Raw genomic sequence first — 20,629 nt, forward strand, 5'->3', positions numbered from 1 at the left:
CTCCCGGGATTAGGCTGGTGTAACCGATGTGAAATGGCTAGCTAGTTAGCGGGGTGCGCGCTAATAGCGTATCAAACGTCACTCGCTCTGAGACATGGAGTAGTTGTTCCCCTTGCTCTGCATGGGTAATGCTGCTTCGAGGGTGGCTGTTATCGATGTGTTCCTGGTTCGAGCCCAGGTAGAAGCGAGGAGAGGGAGGGAAGCTATACTGTTACACTGGCAATACTAAAGTGCCTATAAGAACATCCAATAGTCAAAGGTATATGACACACAAATCGTATAGAGAGAAATAGTCCTATAATTCCTACAACCTAAAAAACTTCTTACCTGGGAATATTGAAGACTCATGTTAAAAGGAACCACCAGCTTTCATATGTTCTCATGTTCTGAGCAAGGAGCTTAAACGTTAGCTTTCTTACACGGTACATATTACACTTTTACTTTCTTCTCCAACACTTTGTTTTTGCATTATTTAAACCAAATTGAACATGTTTCATTATTTATTTGAGGCTAAATTGATTTTATTTATGTATTATATTAAGTTAAAATAAGTGTTCATTCAGTATTGTTGTAATTGTCATTATTACAAACCCCCCCCCCAAAAAAACGGTCGATTAATCGGTATCGGCTTTTTTGGGTCCTCCAATAATCGGTATCGCCGTTGAAAAAGCATAATCGGTCGACCTCTAATCTGAAGTACCTCGCTCTTCACTGCCTGGTCTCTACCTGATTCTCTTCGATAAACAGAAAGACTTGGGTCCATTTTCACAGTCATTGGAACAACTCATTGTGCGCGTGTACGGCCACAATCCTTCAATCATAATTGCACAAAAATCACAGAGTGACACAATCACAGTCCAGGCTTTGGTTCAGTCCAACAATGACGAGACTTCTCCTCAGCTCTGAGCATGATTGCCACTTGTGTTGCGTTAGTATTTCTCCATCCAGTAATCCACCTCGATTCAGACATTTTGGCTCTTCTCAAAACTTCAGTTTCATAACTAGTGATTTCCAGTTACTTCAGATCAGGACAACTGACCAGTGCCATCGTTAATGAGGTACCAATGATTCAAGATACCCCTGGACCCCCATCCACTAACCACGTTTAATTGCACTATTCTTCAATCTAGCAAAGGACTCTGGCTCTGACTCTCTTAACCACCAGAGATTTGTGGTGTATCAGTTTCTCCAGGAAGTAAGGGTCAGAGGTGAAACTCCCTGTTCCTTCACATTGACCCTGTGGTGCTTGATGGAAGTCATATCCAGGAACCCTGGGTCTCCGTTGCCCTCCGGTTCTATGTAGATCTTCTCCCCTGGGACAGAGAAAGCTGAGCAGTGGGGGGCTTGTGAAAGTGCTGGGGCTTGGCTGGGGGCTGTGTGTGTATTGGGGAGGGGGGTGTGTGTCTACAAGGCCGTCTCCTGCAACGTGTGAGCCAGTCGGCAGGAAGGCTGAGGGGTTGCTGTCTCCTCGTCCTCATCCTTCTCTCTCTCCGTGTCCTCAGTCTTCTCCTCCTCTTTGGGATGGGACACTCCATTGCTCTCCTTCCGAGCCATCTGGTAAGGATGCGTGTCGATAGCTTTGGGCTGAAATACATTTAAAAAGATGAAGAAAAGAAACAGCGAGCGGCTATCACAATAACTGTAAAGGGCATTCACGATTACTACTCTAACAATGTTACGGCTGGTATGTTGTTTTCACTGGTTCATAGGTGGTATCCTCAATCTCGGAGGCCTGCAGCCTACCTTGTGTGGCAGTGGGGTGACACAGCAGAGTATCTCCCTGTAGTATTCAGGCAGGAAGAAGAGCAGGTTGCCCAGGACAGGGAACACCGTTCCTGGGATCAGGTCCTTCTCCTTCATAGGACCAGTCAACAGGCTGACTATTAGTCCCACTATCACCACAGTGGTAGAGTTGTGGGCACTGTACCACAAATAGGACAGATTGTACAGGGCCTGCACACCCGTAGGCCTGGAGAGAGAAACACATGTCCTTGGTCAGATTCATATCATCATGCTTATGCAGTCATCCTTAAAACAATTCTAATATTTTTGGAGGGATACAATTCAAGTGCTTTATGTTTGATACTGCTGTTCTGGTTCCAATGCTATCAATTTAACGAGGACAAGAAGTCACTGTACTTTGGTTTGGCGGTGATCAAGGTAATCAGGGTGGTCATGTTGCCGGGTAGGGGCATAGCGGTGCCGTTGATGATGGGGGGCAGAGTAGTGGGCACCGCCATACGGGACACAAAATTACCAATGCCAATCCAGAACGCCATAACCAGGCCTGCCGCCAATCCTACTATCGCACCCTGTGGACAGAGAGGAAGGAAGAGTTAGATACCAAATCAGAAAGATCTCGCTAATTCACCACAGATATGAAAAGAAGTGATCACAATCTTACGGTATATTTTACTGTACAGTGAAGAAACCCATATGTCCAGCCAACTTGACCCGTGTTACCAAGGCAGTATTTTGACTTACAGTGGAGTTAGCCCAGGGGAAGAACATTCCCAGACAGAAGAGGCCAAGGAGAGGACCACCCACCATCCCAAAGATACTTAATGCTGCCTGGAGGAAAGAGCCAAAAAGAGGTTTATCATCGTTATATTAACTCTTATATAATATGAAGCCTCCGTCTAAGATAGTAGTAGGTGATCCTCTGGGGGGGGTGAGTGCAACGTTGTTAAATGTAATTCAGCTGGGTAGAGGAGTAACCATTAAGTAAAGCAAAGACAGCAGGGGAAATGGGTCAGTCACCTGCAGCACTGAGCCCATGTGAGACGCCGTGTAGGCCATGGCCAGACACACCAGCCCGTAGGCAAACGCTGGGAGAAGAAAAGAGTAAGGGAAAAACAGGTCAGCACCATAGTAGTACAATCCTGATACAGTGTACTCTACCAGAAAAAAAATATATATATATATATATATATATATATATATATATACATACACACACACACGCCTCCACAGTATTTGGACAGAGAAGTCAAAATTGGTTTGTGGACTCTACACTCCATATTTGATCAAGCTTTTTGTTAGGTTATTGCTGAACACTGCCTGCCACTGTTCATAAACACTGGCAGCGTGTGGCCACTCAGAGAACAGCAGCTCACCCAGGCCTTTGGAGAGCAGCGTGGCTTTGGCCTCCGTCATGGCCGGGCAGTAAGGCCTGATTAGGTCCTCCATGGTTACCGTCGCTAGGGAGTTAAACGCTGATGAGATGGTACTGCAGCACAAGAGGGAGGGAAGCTGAATGAGTGAAGTCATGGGACTAAATAGGGTGGTGTAATGTGTTCATAACGGTATCATAATAGAACCTTTACTGATGTACCACAACACCATGACATTAATGTAGCAGAGAAACAGTTCCTCGGGGTCTGACTAGTACTACAGACCGAGCACATGAGCCAGTAGCAGTTAAGTAGAAGTACCTGAGAGCTCCGCTGAACAGGCAGGCGACAAACAGCCCCGGGAGGCCAGGCAGGTCCCTGAACACATCCATCACAAAGTACAGCACCATCTGCAGACAGGAAGAAACTGGCATTTAGACTGGATCAACAGAGCCAAAAGGGCTGACAAATGACATTTATAGGAGAACTTAACAAAACAATGGCCTCAACTCAAACATCTTTACAAAAGCCTTTCTTTGTCTATGATCTGGAGAGATACATTAAGTAGGGCTTCAAAATTAATCAGATTCACATTGAAATCACAATACTGATATGTGCAATATTCATATCACAAGAGATCCATATTGCATGCAATATTTTGAAACGCGTAACATCAGTTTTCTCCTCTTCTTGCGGCTGCATTGTTAAGGAGGTAGCTAGTCCTACTTGCCTGGTCGTTGGTTTTGACGTAACCCTTATCCAGTGGGCTATCCTCACCGTAGCGAGCAAACATCACCAGGCCCATCAGACAGCCCAGACACAACACCACCTGCTGGCAGGGAAACACCACGTAGCACGACCTGGCGACACACCACAACATATAATATCACCATTGTGTCCAAGCAGTTGTTCACTTTTTAACATTTCATTCATTCATCTGAATCCAGTTCAACTAGGTGTTAGTGTTAATGCTTACATGACCGCCTCCCTCTCAGTGCGGGAGCTGAGGTACCTCTGGACCTGGGCCTGGTTGACCCCGTACAGCGCCAGCATGAGGAACACCCCGCCCACCCCCAGCGTCCAGAACGTGTGCCTCTCCGTCGGGTCAGGGTTCAGGCTGCACGGGACACAGGTCAAAGGAGAGGAGGGTTACAACACTACACACAGAGCCGTAGCCCACTATTAAAATCCTCTATAACTGGTCCAGGGACAGTTTTAAGTCTCATTAGGTCAACTAAGGAAAAGACTCACTCCAGACTTGCGATGCGGCTACCGTTGATGGCTTTCCTCCACACCTGTCCCATGCCTCCTGCCTGGTGGGCCCCCACTATGATGACCGCGAGTTGGCCAGCAAACATCACAATGGTCTGGAACACGTCTGTCCAGATGACTGCCTTCAGCCCCCCCTGACACGCAAGACAAGATATACATACTGTGTATCCAGCTGCATATAATAATAGCATTCAGAGTCGTAGGGAAACGGGTGGCGAAATTGAAAACTCACTGACGAAAAGAGACACTCACTAATGTTGTGTACAGGGTGCAAACCAGTCCCATGGCCAGCACTGCCCCCCAGAGGTCAAATCCAGTCACTGCAGGTGGATAGTACCAACAGAACACCACCATAGATCACATTTACACCAAACCAGTCATTCATCCTCTATACAGCCAGAACAGGTACTAAAACTCTCACCGATCGTACTCAGTGAAAATAGTATTATTCTACCACTTTATATAGGAAACACACGTGACAGATCCCTTTACCTGCGTTGAGTGCGAGTGCTGGTGCATAGAGGACCACTCCCATATAGATCACCTGCAGAGACAGTCAAACAACGGTCCAAATTCAGAGGGAAGCAAACTGAGTAGGAGCCATAGGTGGTTGATTAAAATACATATCAATTACACATCAAGTGGTGAAACTTGACAGGAAAAGAGCGAGACCTACTGGTACAGAATGTCCCTGTTCTGCAGAGCACAGCATGTCCAGGATATTAGTAACGTGGGAACACACCAGGAGCACACAGACATAACTACAACAGTCTGGAGGACACACAAATACACTCACCATCTGAAAGATAAAGGTCACGGTGCCCATGATGCGAACCGTCTTATTGAAGCGCAGCTCCAAATACTACACAACGAAGAAAAGACAGAATGTGGGGGAGAGAAAGAGGGAAGGAGGAAAGAGAGACTGATCATAAACCCTTAGTCATCGGTGACTGTCTATTCCGAGCGCAATAGAAGTGGAGATTCTAAGGGCCAGGGCACAGTCCTTAGTTGTCAGCAGCACTGTCTCGTCTGCTGTACATCGATGCTCAATGGAGAGGTACTCTGGTTCAGCTACTCTGGTTAGCTATTGTCAAAATGAAAAAGCAGACATGCTGAGAATGTTTTTGCGTTCAACTAGCCTCCCTTGCCAGGGTTCTAGCAAGACAGAGGCACAGAGAGAGACACAGCTGCACAAACTCATCATTCACAGACACTGTTCCCTCTCCAGGTAAGGTTAGGGTTTAGAGCTCACCTCATAAGCGCTGGTGAGGCGGAGCCTGTAGAAGACAGGTATGAAGACGTGGGCGGGGATAAGCAGACCCAGGAAATAGGAGACTCCCAGGAACCAGTACTGCGTCCCGTAGGTGTAGATCTCCGAGGGCACTCCCAGGATGGCCACGGCCGACTGGAAGGTGGCGAGCAGCGAGAGCGACACGGGCAGGCAGCTCATCGAACGGTCGGCCAATAGGAACTCCTGCGTGGTGCGCTGGCGCCCGCCGGACAGGGCGTAGAACAGGCCGATGCACGTGGACGCCACCAGCAGCAGGGCAAAGATCACATAGTCCGGCGTGGTGAAGTGCATCTGGACTACGTCCCCCATGATGCCGCGAGGTGAGGGCCTGGGAATGGAGGTGGGGTTGGCCGTGGGTGGCGCAGCCCGGGTGGATGAGGACGGTGTTAGTGGACACTCACCTATAGGTCTCCTCCCAGACACCGAAGTGGAAGGATAAAATGCTATAGTGAGGGAGAGAGGGGAGTTATTCTCATCGCTGGCTCTCTTAGTTTTTCTCTACAAGCATGAAGAGCTAGATACACGCAATGCATACAGTAGGTGCTTTGACGAGAACATTTCACACCGCCCTATAACCAAATATAATTCACATCTATTCATTTTCCACTTGGTTACTCTTCCCTTTCAGAGCGTCTCAGTAAGTGCTAAAAGTTCAACATTGAAACCACATGGTAAATCCTCTCTACAGTAGGTCCGTCTGCCATAGCAACACAGTCGGTGCTGATAAAAGTGCTAATCAAATGAGCATTAGTCCTCAAGGTTCCAACACCCTGACGGTTGGTGGTCTATTGACACATACCACCGTGAGTGTGAGCCAGGGCAGACTGACCTAACTCCTTAACATCACAACAGTTAGTTAATCAGCGCCCTAACACACAATGAGAAACTCACCTCACAGTGCAGCTGACAGAGATCACAGTGTCTGAGGTCTTCACAGTCCCTCACTAACTCAGCGAGCAGACAGGCATTATAGTGGGGCATGCCTACAGTATTTACAGTATGCCGTTTACATCACCTCACTGATGCGAGGATAAAGTCCTATTGTGACCCCGACTCATGCATTTACAGGACAGGGAGAATACTGATAGTTAAATCACTAATAGGCATTGAAGAGAGAATGAGGGAAAAGAGAGCGAGGGAGGGGAACATAGACAAGACAGGGAATGGAGAGAGCGAGAGGCAGAGTGAGGGAGGGGAACATAGACAAGACAGGGGAGGGAGGGGAACATAGACAAGACAGGGAATGGAGAGCGAGAGGCAGAGTGAGGGAGGGGAACATAGACAAGACAGGGAAGGGAGAGCGAGAGCGAGGGAAGGGAACATAGACAAGACAGGGAATGGAGAGAGTGGAAAGAGAGCTAACTGATAGGTTTGAAGCAGGTCTTACCGTGTCAGTGGTTGGGCTGGCTGGTGAATGGTGGTCTGAGGTTGGTCGTCTCACACAGAACCTGGAACTTAACAATAGCCAAGCTGTGGGAGTGTCTTCCTCATAGGCACCAATCATAAATCCCTGTAGACGGCAAAGGGAAGACCTGCAACAACAGAAAGTGGTTTTCATAACAGTTACCACAGAAATAATAATTCAAAACAGCTAATACAACTAGGTTATTGCTTTAAAAGTATAAGTGCACATTATAATACCAAACTTTATCCTACACATCGTTTGCACCGCCACTAAACAAACTATCATTTACAGTCTCTACTTACCGACAATATATTTATTATCAACTGTCAAAACACATCAGGACCCACCGCACTCTTCATCACTTTCACTGCTCTACCAGTCAAAACATGCAATACTTTCTCTCTCTCACACAACGTGCCTTTTGACAACACACCCAATTCCAGCTGATCTGAACTGTCCTGTCCTGCCTGAGTAACTGGCTGCTTCCTGCAGAGCGAGGCGAGTTAAGGAGATCTGGTGAGACGCTGCGCTCTCATTCCATTAGTCCTCAGAGCAAGCGGTCATGTGTTAATGCGAGAGAGTGTGTGTGAAGGTATGAGGGGGTGAGCTAGTGGAAGTAAGTCAGGGGTCACTGTGCCATGACTTCAGTCCTTACATTGTGCAATCATCATAATAATAAATCCTAGATTCCAAGGGATGCATTAGTTTAAAGCTCCGGCTGTGTTTTAACAATAAACTACCTGACTTCTACTCATTAACTCCAGGTTACACTTCAAAGTAGGACGACACAGTATGTCTGACAATAAGTGATCCTCTCACTTTGCCTTTTTTTTTTTTTTTAGATAATCTTTCATTAACTGTGAATAACAATATTAAGATATTGTACGTTTCCCATTTGTCTCCCCTCAACCTCCCATCAGCCACCCCTCCAGAATGCCTTCAAACACATTTTAAAAATAAAGGCAAAGTCATTGAGGTACATATGAGAAAACAAAACATTTACAACAACGTTTTTTAAATACAAAGCAGAAACTTAATAGCTTAACAATTTCAGGTGATTAGGTGATCTTATAGGCCAGTATAGCCGGAACCTCATTGGGTGGGGGTGGGGTTTAAAATAGGATATCATCACGTCCCAGGTGGAATAAAATATGTTGGTTGACCCTCTAATGGTATACTTTATTTGTTCTAATTTTAAGAATCACATCAAATCTTTGAGCCAAAGAGAGGCTAAGGGAGGATTGACAGATTCCCAATCCAATAAAATCCTTCCGCAGGCCAACAGGGAGGCAATGGTATCTAGCAGTCTATTGATCAGGGAAGGATTGTCTTTTGGTACTCCAAAAATAGATATTTCTACACTGGGCTGCAACTCAAAATGCTTCAGACAGGTAAATATAGTGGACCAGTAGTCTGCCAGACGGGGGTCAGGACCAGAACATCTGGATCAAGTCTGCCAAAAAGCCTTCACATGTACCATCAATATTTGGGTAGAATTTAGACAATCTGGCCTTACTGAAATGTGTACGGTGAAGTAAACTTGTGAATCGGAACTAATAGACTTCAAGATAAAACTCAAATAAATCTAATGTAGGGCAAGGATAAAGGATTCTAAAATTAAAAACCTCTACTAGAGTAGGCCTATACAATCCTGAAATAATTAATGTCATCTTTTTACATTTAAAAATAAATCTCAATATAAAAAAATGTAAAGGACATATTGTTCCGATACACAGCGGTAAATGGATTGGGTATTGTCAACAGGGTTGTAGTCTATTAGTGTGTGGAGGGCTGGTTAACACTGGGTTAAACTGATTCAAGTTAATGGTATGCATAAGACACATTTTTACAGGCAGTTGTTGACTTTTTTCTGCAGAACATACAGTGCCTTCGAAAAGTATTCAGACCCCTTGACTTTTTCCACATTGTTAAGTTAGCCTTATTCTAAAATATAAATAAATAAATATATATATATATATTTTTTATTCTCAATCTATACCCCATAATGACAAAGCAAAACCAGGTTTTGCTCATAATCTGAATACTATGCGATTAAAAAAACCAAATGTATGTAAAACATCACAGCACAATTCAAAAATATATGGCACATGGAAACCAAATAAGGGTAGTCTGTGGTGATAGATGGGATTGGCTGAGAGTGGCTGAGGGGTGGGATTAGAGAGATTATGTTCGGTAATGTATTATTGTTATGTGATTGGTGTATATAAAAGTCCAAATGTATGTATACAGTTGAAGTCGGAAGTTTACATATACCTTAGCCAAATACATTTAAACTCCGTTTTTCACAATTCCTGACATTTAATCCTAGTAAAAATATCCTGTCTTAGGTCAGTTAGGAACACCACTTTATTTTAAGAAATGTGAAATGTCAAAATAATAGTAGAGAGAATGATTTATTGCAACTTTTATTTCTTTCATCACATTCCTAGTGGGTCAGAAGTTTACATACAATCAATTAGTATTTAGTAGCATTGCCTTTTGGGTCAAACATTTCAGGTAGCCTTCCACAAACTTCCCACAATAAGTTGGATGAATTTTGGCCCATTCCTCCTGACAGAGCTGGTGTAACTGAGTCAGGTTTGTAGGCCTCCTTGCTCTCACAAGCATTTTTTAGTTCTGCCAACAAATGTTCTATAGGATTGAGGTCAGGGCTTTGTGATGGCCACTCCAATACCTTGACTTTGTTGTTCTTAAGCCATTTTTCCACAACTTTGGAAGGATACTTGGGGTCATTGTCCATTTGGAAAACCCATTTGCAACCAAGCTTTAACTTCCTGACTGATGTCTTGAGATGTTGCTTCAATATACTTTTCCTTACTCATGATGCCATCTATTTTGTGAAGTGCACCAGTCTCTCCTGCAGCAAAGTACCCCCACAACATGATGCTGCCACCCCCATCCTTCACGGTTGGGATGGTGTTCTTTGGCTTGCAAGCCTCCCCCTTTTTTCTCCAAACATAATGGTCATTATGGCCAAACAGTTCAATTTTTGTTTCATCAGACCAGAGGACATTTCTCCAAAAAGTACGATTTTTGTCCCCATGTGCAGTTGCAAACCGTAGTCTGGCTTTTTATGGCGGTTTTGGAGCAGTGGCTTCTTCCTTGCTGAGCGGCCTTTCAGGTTATGTTCGATATAGGACTCGTTTTACTGTGGATATAGATACTTTTGTACCTGTTTCCTCCAGCATCTTCACAAGGTCCTTTGCTGTTGTTCTGGGATTGATTTGCACTTTTCGCACCAAAGTAAGTAAAAGTACCTCTAGGAGATGAACGTCTCCTTCCTGAGCGGGATGACGGCTGTGTGGTCCCATGGTGTTTATACTGGCGTACTATTGTTTGTACAGATGAACGTGGTACCTTCAGGCATTTGGAAATTGCTCCAAAGGATGAACCAGACTTGTGGAGGTCTACCATTTTTTTCTGAGGTCTTGGCTGATTTCTTTTTATCTTTCCATGATGTCTTTTAGTGTTAGTTTATTAATCTGACCATTTAAAAAACAAGCACACATAAAACTTGAAAAAGTCATATATGCACATGAATAAAATCATGGAGGATAACACAAAGTCTGGGACTTATTTCCATTGTGGTCCTCTTGAGACAAGATGGCTAGACAAGATCGAACACAGTATGCCAGTGAAATAATAAAACAAAAACAGAGAAGAACATCCATCTCATCATTCCAGTTACATCATAGGGGTTATTCATATGGGCACAGAGGACATCAAACATATTTTTAAAGCTACCCAGAGAAGACGTTGTATTTATGGGCAGAGGCAACTCATTCCATTCTGAGGATCCAGTAGGAGCATTACTCCTGAACCTGTATGTCAAGCAAAGAAGCACTGAGTTTGAAATACGTCCACAGGTACACCTCCAATTGACTCAAATTAGGTCAATTAGCCTATCAGAAGCTTCTAAAACCACAACATTTTTATGGAATTTTCCAAGCTGTTTAAAAGGCACAGTCAACTTAATGTATGTAAACTTCTGACCCACTGGAATTGTGATACAGTGGATTATAAGTGAAATAATCTGTCCGTAAATAATTGTTGGAAAAATTACTTAGGACATCTACTGTGTGTATGACACAACTGACTTGTCAAAACTATAGTTTGTTAACAAGAAATTTGTGGAGTGGTTTGAAAAACGAGTTAATGACTCCAACATTTTCTCTCTCTGCTCTGTACTAAATGGTAGGAGTATCCAAATTGTCCCCAAAAATATTCATAATTTCATTTTTTTTTTTGTAAAGATCTGAATAGAATGTTTCAAATATTATTGATTTCAAATGGGATGAACTGTTAAAACACATGAGGTAATGTACATTTGAGGGATCAGCGGTGAGCGTGCATGGAGTAGCTGCTGCTCAGCCTTATCTGTGGATAGGAAATTGTACTGAGTTTGAAGACTCAACCTTTCTTTGTAAAGTTCTGGTGGAGTATTGTTGATCTAATTTCAGAATGGCATCGATCAGCTGTTATGCGTTTAATCTCCCGTTTATTGAGAGGAATAGGAATCGATTGCCTCTAAGAACAACCTAAAGTGTAGATGGAGAGATCAAATCGGTTTTAAAGACATCAATTGTATTCAATAAAACGGTGTAGAATGAATAGTTTGAAAGTAAATATGAGTTAAGTCTCAATGGAGGGCGATCTGTATAGTTCAATAAGAATGGGAGGTCAAGAAAAAGAGGAGCATGGTCACTAACAATGGCAGCATATTCTACTTTCTCAGAGGGGAGAAGGGCTTTATCTACGAAAAACTAGTCTATTCTAGAATAGGAGTGGTGCATGTGAAAAGAAAGAAAAATCTTTGTTACTGGGAAAAAGGATTCTCCATGTATCTACACATCCTGCCTGGCTCATGAATGCAGACAAAACTTTGGACATTTGAGGGAGATAATGATCTGGGGTTTGAATGATCCAAGGCTGGGTCTGTCCCACAAATCAAGTCACCTCCAAAAATTAAATAGTTTGAGTTGAGGCAGCAAATAAATGTTTGTTAAAAAAAAAAAAAAAAAATCAACATCATCCCAATTAGGAGCAAAAACACTTACAAGCAAAACACAGGTGTGAAAGAGAACACCCCCCAAGGTTTGTTACACAACTAAAGTGGCCAAATAACTTCTTAAAATTAAGCACATTAATCCGCTTCACAATGGGTGTAGAGCCTAACTGGCATACATACGCAGCACGTGAGTTTCAAGTTTGGGGAAGATAATTTTCACCATAAAAATGCACCTTTATAATAAAAGCATTACATGGATAATCACATTTGTGGTCACTTTTGATAATGGTGTTATCCAGCTATTGGAACATTCACGCTTATAGCCCACTGTCGTGTGTACATTGCTGGGCTTATAATGTGAAGAAATAGCCTAATAGTTTAACAACATTTTAAGCCGTTGCATCAGCCTCATTACTTAAAATATTTTTGATGCTAGTGGTTGTACTAATTCGGATCTATTGCATCCCACAACTGTCCCAGATGATGTTTGAAAAATGTATTTCTCGCACAGAATTTGTCAGCTTTTGTACTATGGGGGATAGTAGATTGACATAGGCTAGTACTTCTGCTGTTTGTTAGGCCTACTCATCTTGTTGGCTGACGAAAAGTAAAATGTGGACAGTTCCAATATCTTCAATATGCACCTCGGAATTGGATATGGACGCGCGTAGTTCCCAATGTGTCTGTCTTCACTTGTAGCCTGTGAGAAAGACCCGATCACGTGATGGAGAGCCGTGTGAGTGAGTGGTGCTTCGGAGCGAGCAGCATTTATGGAGAAGGGCTGCAAAACGCATGGATTTTTTTAGGGTGCATTATGGCCACACAAGGGGATGCCACCGGGAAATTCGAGACACTATCAAGCACTTCTCAAATTTTGAATGAAAGACTGCCAAAGTGTACAGCCGGTGCAAAAAGCCACTTTTTTCAAAATCATTAGATTTGCATCATACAGCCGTAAAATGATTTAAAAATCAAAACATATAGCCCAATGTTTGTAGAACAACTAAAGTTACATTAATAACTCTAAATTAAGCATATAGGAGTCCCTATTTCTTTGTTAACCGCTCAACACAATAGCCGCATGTGCGCACTCTCTCTAATTGTTTGGAGAAATATCCTTTCCATTTTATTCAGCTTTCAATTGTATTCTTCATACTATAAAATAATGCCACGGAATTCTAAGCAAATATTGTCTGCTAAATTAACTAGTGTAGCCCACAGACATACAGCATTGGCAGATCAGGACCTAACATAAGGACAACTCAGGGTATGCTAGTCTGTTCATTTGAAATGGACTACATTTTCTTCATATCAGATTTCACAAGCTATTAACCTGTTGGGGCTAGGGGGCAGTATTTGCACGGCCGGATAAAAAACGTACCCGATTTAATCTGGTTACTACTCCTGCCCAGTAACTAGAATATGCATATAATTATTGGCTTTGGATAGAAAACACCCTAAAATTTCTAAAACTGTTTGAATGGTGTCTGAGTATAACAGAACTCATTTGGCAGGCCAAAACCTGAGAAGATTCCTTACAGGAAGTGGCCTGTCTGAACATTTCTTGCCCTCCTTGATCATCTTTAACAAAAACAGGGGATCTCTGGCATGACGTGACACTTCCTACGGCTCCCATAGGCTCTCAGAACCCGGGAAAAAGCTGAATTACGTAATTCAAGGCCCAGGCTGAAACACACTAGCGCGTTTGGCAAGTGCTCTATCAGAGGGCCATCAGACTGAGGCTCGTGCATGAGGGGATAGCATGCTTTTACTTTCACTCTCTTTGTAATAAAAAACGATTTCCCGGTCGGAATATTATCGCTTTTTTACGAGAAAAATTGATTTTAAACAGCGGTTGACATGCTTCGAAGTACGGTCACGAAATGCGTCGTGCTCGTAACCCTTATTTACCCTTTCGGATAGTGTCTTGAACGCACGAACAAAACGCCGCTATTTGGATATAACAATGGATTATTTGGGACCAAACCAACATTTGTTATTGAAGTAGAAGTCCTGGGAGTGCATTCTGACGAAGACAGCAAAGGTAATAACATTTTTCGTATAGTAAATCGGACTTTGGTGAGTGCTAAACTTGCTGGGTGTCTAAATAGCTAGCCCTGTGATGCCGGGCTATCTACTTAGAATATTGCAAAATGTGCTTTCACCGAAAAGCTATTTTAAAATCGGACATATCGAGTGCATAGAGGAGTTCTGTATCTATAATTCTTAAAATAATTGTTTTTTGTGAACGTTTATCGTGAGTAATTTAGTAAATTCACCGGAAGTGTTCGGTGGGAATGCTAGTCACATGCTAGTCACCTGCTAATGTAAAAAGCTGGTTTTTGATATATATATGAACTTGATTGAACAGACATGCATGTATTGTATAACATAATGTCTTAAGATTGTCATCTGATGAAGATCAAAGGTTAGTGCTGCATTTAGCTGTGGTTTGGGTTTATGTGACATTATATGCCAAATTAAAACAAATCAAGTTGTTGCCATGTAAAAATAAATTCCACATGAGCTAGCCAGCGAGTTAGTAAACAGTCAATGTGGCCAGCCATCTCCAGCTAGCCAGCCAATGAGATTGTGATGTAGCCAACGTTGCCAATAATCCCTGCCAAATGTAAATAAAGATGTCCTCGGTGTCACGTTCGTCGTAATGATTGGACCAAGGCGCAGCGTGAGTAGCGTTCCACATCTTTATTATAACGTGAAACTTCAGCAAAATACAAAAACAATAAATGATCAAACAAAACATGAAGACAGTGAAGTGCAAATAGGCACCTACACAAAAACAAGATCCCACAAAACAGTGGAGAAATGGCTGCCAAAATATGATCCCCAATCAGAGACAACGCTAAACAGCTGCCTCTGATTGGGAACCATACCAAGCACACCAACATAGAAATAAACCACAAAGAACACCCCCAGTCACGCCCTGACCTACTATACCATAGAGAACCAAGGGCTCTCTGTGGTCAGGGCGTGACAGTAGTACCCCCCCCCCCAAAGGTTTCAAAACCTGAAGCCAAATAGGGAGGGTGGGGGGGGGGTGATTAGTGTCGGTGGCGGCTCTGGTGCGGGACGAAGTACCCGCTCATCCCGCGGATCCAGCCATGGACCCAGGCTGAACACTGTGCCTGGACTGGATCTCGATGCCGAGGAAGGCTCCTACCATGGAGCGGGACTGGACACCGGCCCTGGCCTGGACATCGGTGCAGAGGAAGACACCTGCCATGGAGTGGGACTGGACGCCGTATTTGGAGGTTCCGGACCGTGGACCGTCGCCGGAAGCTCTGGACTGGGAACTGTCGCCGGAAGCTCTGGACTGGGAAGGCGCACTGGAGGCCTGATGCGTGGGGCCGGCACAGGACGTACCGGACTGGTGAGGCGCACTGGAGGCCTGGTTTGTGGAGCTGGCACAGGACGTACTGGGCTGTGGAGACGTACTGGAGACCTAGTGCGTATAGCCGGCATCAATGGTACCGGTTCGATGACACACCTCGCACGGCAAGTGTGAGGAGCTGGCACAGGACGTACTGGGCTGTGGAGGCGCACTGGAGACCTGGTGCGTAGAACCGGCATCCATGGCACCGGACAAATGACACGCTCCTCAAGGCGAGTGTGGAGAGCTAGCACCGGATGTACAGGGCTGGGAAGGCGTACTGGAGACCTGGTGCGTGGAGCCGGCACAACTTTCACCAGACTGATAGCACGCTCCTCAGGACGAGTACGGAGAGCTGACTCAGGTGGCATTAAACCGATAACACGCTCCTTAGGGCAAATGTTGTGCATCCTCCACCAATTCAATAACTAATTTCTCTCTCCTCCAAATTCTCCCTCAATTCACTGACGGTCTCCGATTCTCTCCGTTCACTCTCCTCCAGTTTCTCCCTCTTCTCCCAGACCGGCTCTGGTTCACTCCTCGGCTCTGCCGACCACCCCTTGTGCCCCCCCTCAACTTTACTCTAGGAGCCGGACATACAATGCTTTAGCCTCGGCCAGTGTGTCAAAGGTAATGGTCTCTCCCTTGTAAAAGACACAAAGACGGGCAGGGTGTAGGAGCTAAAACGTTATACTGTTTTGTTGAGACAGGTTTCGATATCCTTGAATTCAGCTTGAATCTTCGAGGTTGGCACTCAGGTCCGGGTAGAACCGCATATCTTGGCCACAGAATTAAAGTTGATGCTCCCTCGCAGAGCGCATAGCACATTCATTTTCTTGGTAATGATGAAAGGTAATGATTGATCACCATAGGCCGCTCGGCTGAGTTGGGTTTGGGGGCGAGCTCCGGCGACTTGTCCAAAGACACTGTTGCCCATTACTTCCACCAGTATGTCGGAGACACATTTCACAGGGTTGACTGCAGTCTCAATTCCCTCCATAACGCCAACGATCCGGATATGTTCCCTTCTGGTATAATTCTCCAACGAATCTACCTTGGAAAGAGGAACTGTGTTGACTGTTTTCATACGAGACATCTGCCTCCAGCTCCGCAATCTGCTCGGTGTTGTCTGTGTTGGAACCTTCTAGTGTAGTGAGGTGTCGCCCAAAAGACATCAATGGAAGTTTGGAGAGGTGTCAGCGAAGTGCTGATGAGAGAACCCACATCCTCTTTTAAGCTACTTCTTTGTTTAGCTAGTTCAGCTACCAGCGTGGTCATAGACAGAGTTCCTCTATCCAGTGTCTGTGTTCTTTTGCCAATCTTTTACTTTTATTGGCCAGTCTGAGATATGGCTTTTTCTTTGCAACTCCGCCTAGAAGGCCAGCATCCCAGAGTCCCCTCTTCACTGTTGATGTTGAGACTGATGTTTTGCTGGTTGAGACTGATGTTTTGCTGGCCAGTTGAGAACTTGTGAGGCGTCTGTTTCTCAAACTAGACATTCTAATGTACTTGTCCTCTTGCTCAGTTGTGCGCCGGGGCCTCCCACTTCTCTTTCCATTCAGGTTAGAGCCAGTTTGCTCTGTTCTGTGAAGGGAGTAGTACACAGCGTTGTACGGGATCTTCAGTTTCTTGGCAATTTCTCACATGGAATAGCCTTAATTTCTCAGAACAAGAATAGACTGACGAGTTTCAGAAGAAAGGTCTTTGTTTCTGGCCCTTTTAAGCCTGTAATCGAACCCACAAATGCTGATGCTCCAGATAATCAACTAGTCTAAAGAAGGACAGTTTTATTGCGTCTTTAAATCAGCACAACAAATTTTCAGCTGTGCTAACATAATTGCAAAAGGGTTTTCTAATAATCAGTTAGCCTTTTAAAATGCTAAACTTGGATTAGCTAACACAACATGCCATTGGAACACAGGAGTGATGGTTGCTGATAATGGGCCTCTGTATGCCTATGTGGATATTCCATTAAAAGAAAATCTGCCGTTTCCAGCTACAATAATCATTTACAACATTAACAATGTCTACACTGTATTTCTGATCAATTTGATGTTATCTTAAATGGACAAAAAAGTGCTTTCCTTTCAAAAACAAGGACATTTCTAAGTGACCCCAAACTTTTGAACGGTAGTGTATACTTTGTACTGTAACCTTATAGAGGAAGCAAGTGAACATTTCAGCTCATGTCTGATTCCACCACGGTCCGCCTGTGATTGATTCATGTATTGTGATATAGGCTACCAGCTGGAGCACAATAGCTGTGACCAGCACAGGGTGCATCCAGTCTCTGATAGAGGTAGAAAGCGATAGAGCATCACACACACACACACACACACAGCCTTGTCCTTTACAGGTCACCGAGAGAAAACCCAAGTCTATTACACGTAAACCTTCTGACTGCATTTTACAGCAGTCCTCGTGACTGGCTTCAACATATAGGCCAGTATGCTGGACCAATGATGATTATGATAATCTACTTGAGCCTGTAGCTATGCTTTCACTGCATTGATTTAAGGCAAAGAAAATGTGCCAACCTTTCTGGGTAATTATGGCTGATTTGATTTCCTCATGCATGACAATACGTACTAGCCTATGTGTTGACACATTGTATCGGTACCCCCTGTATATAGCCCCACTATTGTTATTTACTGCTACTCTTTAATTATTTGTTATTCTTATCTCCTACGTTTTGGGGGGGTATTTTCCTTAAACTGCATTGTTGGTTAAGGGCTTGTATCAATCAATCAAATGTATTGATTTATAAAGCCCTTATATCAGCTGATGTCACAAAGTGCTGTACAGAAACCCAGCCTATAATCCCAAACAGCAAGCAATGCAGAAGCACGGTGGCTAGGAAAAACTCCCTAGAAAGGCCGGTGGCTAGGAAAAACTCCCTAGAAAGGCCAGAACCTAGGAAGAAACCTAGAGAGGAACCAGGCTCTGACGGGTGGCCAGTCCTCTTCTGGCTGTGCCGGGTGGAAGTAAGCATTTCACTGTAAGGTCTACTACACCTGTTGTATTTGGCGCATGTGACAATGATTTTTTGATTTACTGAGCTTCTCTTAACTATGGGCTCCTATTACAGGTAACGAAAATGAGTACCCTCTCAGGGAATGACCTGTGTAAAGAGTGCATAAAGCGCTTCAGAAGAACGCCTTGGTTCCTGTGACATTACGAAAACTAGGCTGGCTATACAGAGATGAAGTATCATTCTGAAAGGGAAAGGTTAGCATCATTTCCAAAGGAGAGGGGGAGTATTTCTAAAATATTTGTGCTAAAGGGTAAACACAAGGTTATGAATGTTTTGTCTCTATGGTGGGGCAGATGTGTCTACACCCCATTTAAACAGCCTTGTGTGTCCTGATAAGGAGTCCTTCAGGTCTGCACTTAACAGAGCCTTCAGAAAGTATTCTCACCCCTTGACTTTTCCACATTTTGTTGTGGTACAGCCTGCATTTAAAAATGGATTATATTGAGATGTTCTGTCACTGTCCTACACACAATACCCCATAATGGTAGAATTATGTTTTTAGAAAAGTTTTCAAATTCACTGAAAATTAAAATCTGAAATGTCTTGAGTCAATACATATTCAACCCCTTTGTTATGGTAAGCCTAAATAAGTTCAGGAGTAAGAATGTGCTTAACAAGTCACACAAGTTTCATTGACTCACTGTGTGCAAAAATAGTGTTCATCATTTTATAATTACGACCTCATCTCTGTACAATTGTCTGTAAGGTCCCTCAGTCGAGCAGTGACTTTCAAACACAGATTCAACCACAAAGACCAGGGAGGTTTTCCAATGCCTCTCAAGGAATGGCACCTATTGGTAGATGGGTAAAAATTAAATTCAATATACCCGGTATCAATAAACCCAGTCACTACAAAGATATCGGTGTTCTTCCTAACTCAGTTGCTGGAGAGGAAGGCCAATGGTGACTTTAAAACAGTTAGAGTTTAATGGGTGTGATAGTTTTCTCCTGAGGATGGATCAGCAACATTGTAGTTACTCCACAATACTAACCTAATTGAGAGTGAAAAGAAGAAAGCCTGTACAGAAACAAAATATTCAAAAATATTCCCGCTTGCAATAAGGCACTAAAGTAAAACTGCAAAAATTGGCATTTAAATGCACTTTATGTCTTGAATACAAAGCATTATGTGTGGGGCAAATCCAACACATCACTGAGTACCACTTCATATTTTCAAGCATGGTGGTGGCTGCATCATGTTATGGGTGTGCTTGTCATCAGCAAGGACTACAGTGTTTTTTTTTTAGGATAAAAATAAACTGAATAGAGCAAAATTCTGGAGGAAAACCTGGCTCAGTCTGCTTTCAAAACAGACACTGGGAGACCAATTCCCCTTTCAGCAGAACAATGACCAAAAATACAAGGCCAAATATTTATTTTTAACCTTTATTTTATCAGGGAGTCATACTGAGACCAAGGTCTCATTTACAGATGAGCCCTGAATTTCATAAATTACAGAAAATACTCACATCAAAATAGAAATACGAAATGCAAGCAGAAAGAAAAACATGGCCTTAAAAACAGTAATAAGGTCCTCAATCAGCTTTCTGAATTGCCCTAGAGGCACCAAAACATAAATTAAGAAGATTTAAGATTGTGCAACAAATAAAAGCTGATTTACCTAACTTACCTAATTTAGCCTAATTTACCTAACTCAGTAGAGACCAAAGGAATTTCCATCCCTGAGACCAGGTGTGGTAACTCATAGGTCTAAAGTTTAGCAAAGATGTTAGGTACAGTGGGACTTTTTGTAAAAAGGCCTTATAAATGAAAACATAGCAAGGTATCAACCTACTTGACATCAGAGGGCCAACCAACTTTCTGGTAGAGAATGCATTGATGGGTACAAAAATTGTCAAAATTGTCACCTGTAATAAAGCACAGAGCAATTTCTGTCTCTATTAAAGCCCTTTTGTGGGGGAAAACTCATTCTGATTGGCTGGGTGTGGCTCCCAGTGGGTGGGCCTGGCTGCCTAGTGGGTGTGCCTATGCCCTCCCAGACCCACCCTGGCTAAACCCCTGCCCAGTCCTGCAAAATCCATAGATTAGGGCCTAATGAATTTATTTCAATTGACTGATTTCCTTATATATGAA

The 20,629-nt window shown here is 43.5% G+C and overlaps 1 protein-coding gene across 4 annotated transcripts in view; it reads right to left on the reverse strand.

Annotated features, from left to right (window-relative positions):
• Window positions 1-738: 738 nt before the first annotated feature.
• The window catches only part of LOC115192200 (sodium-dependent multivitamin transporter), a 35,298-nt gene continuing 15,407 nt past the window's right edge, over window positions 739-20,629 (reverse strand). For 3 of the 4 annotated variants that reach the window (XM_029750457.1, XM_029750433.1, XM_029750448.1), the window contains exons 2-16: window positions 7,064-7,208; window positions 5,638-6,119; window positions 5,182-5,247; window positions 4,878-4,929; window positions 4,638-4,705; window positions 4,365-4,519; window positions 4,090-4,230; window positions 3,844-3,973; window positions 3,435-3,523; window positions 3,117-3,229; window positions 2,761-2,828; window positions 2,485-2,571; window positions 2,140-2,312; window positions 1,744-1,969; window positions 739-1,584 (exon numbers count right to left, since the gene is read on the reverse strand). In XM_029750457.1, the coding sequence (XP_029606317.1) occupies window positions 1,405-1,584; window positions 1,744-1,969; window positions 2,140-2,312; window positions 2,485-2,571; window positions 2,761-2,828; window positions 3,117-3,229; window positions 3,435-3,523; window positions 3,844-3,973; window positions 4,090-4,230; window positions 4,365-4,519; window positions 4,638-4,705; window positions 4,878-4,929; window positions 5,182-5,247; window positions 5,638-5,985 (1,896 nt within the window). In that variant the 5' untranslated portion in view covers window positions 5,986-6,119; window positions 7,064-7,208 and the 3' untranslated portion in view covers window positions 739-1,404. Of the gene's footprint in view, window positions 1,585-1,743; window positions 1,970-2,139; window positions 2,313-2,484; window positions 2,572-2,760; window positions 2,829-3,116; window positions 3,230-3,434; window positions 3,524-3,843; window positions 3,974-4,089; window positions 4,231-4,364; window positions 4,520-4,637; window positions 4,706-4,877; window positions 4,930-5,181; window positions 5,248-5,637; window positions 6,120-7,063; window positions 7,209-7,383; window positions 7,550-20,629 lie in introns of those variants that run through there. The other variant, XM_029750440.1, reaches the window with a different exon arrangement.

Source organism: Salmo trutta, chromosome 1, assembly GCF_901001165.1.
Source record: "Salmo trutta chromosome 1, fSalTru1.1, whole genome shotgun sequence".
Classification (NCBI taxonomy): domain Eukaryota; kingdom Metazoa; phylum Chordata; class Actinopteri; order Salmoniformes; family Salmonidae; genus Salmo; species Salmo trutta.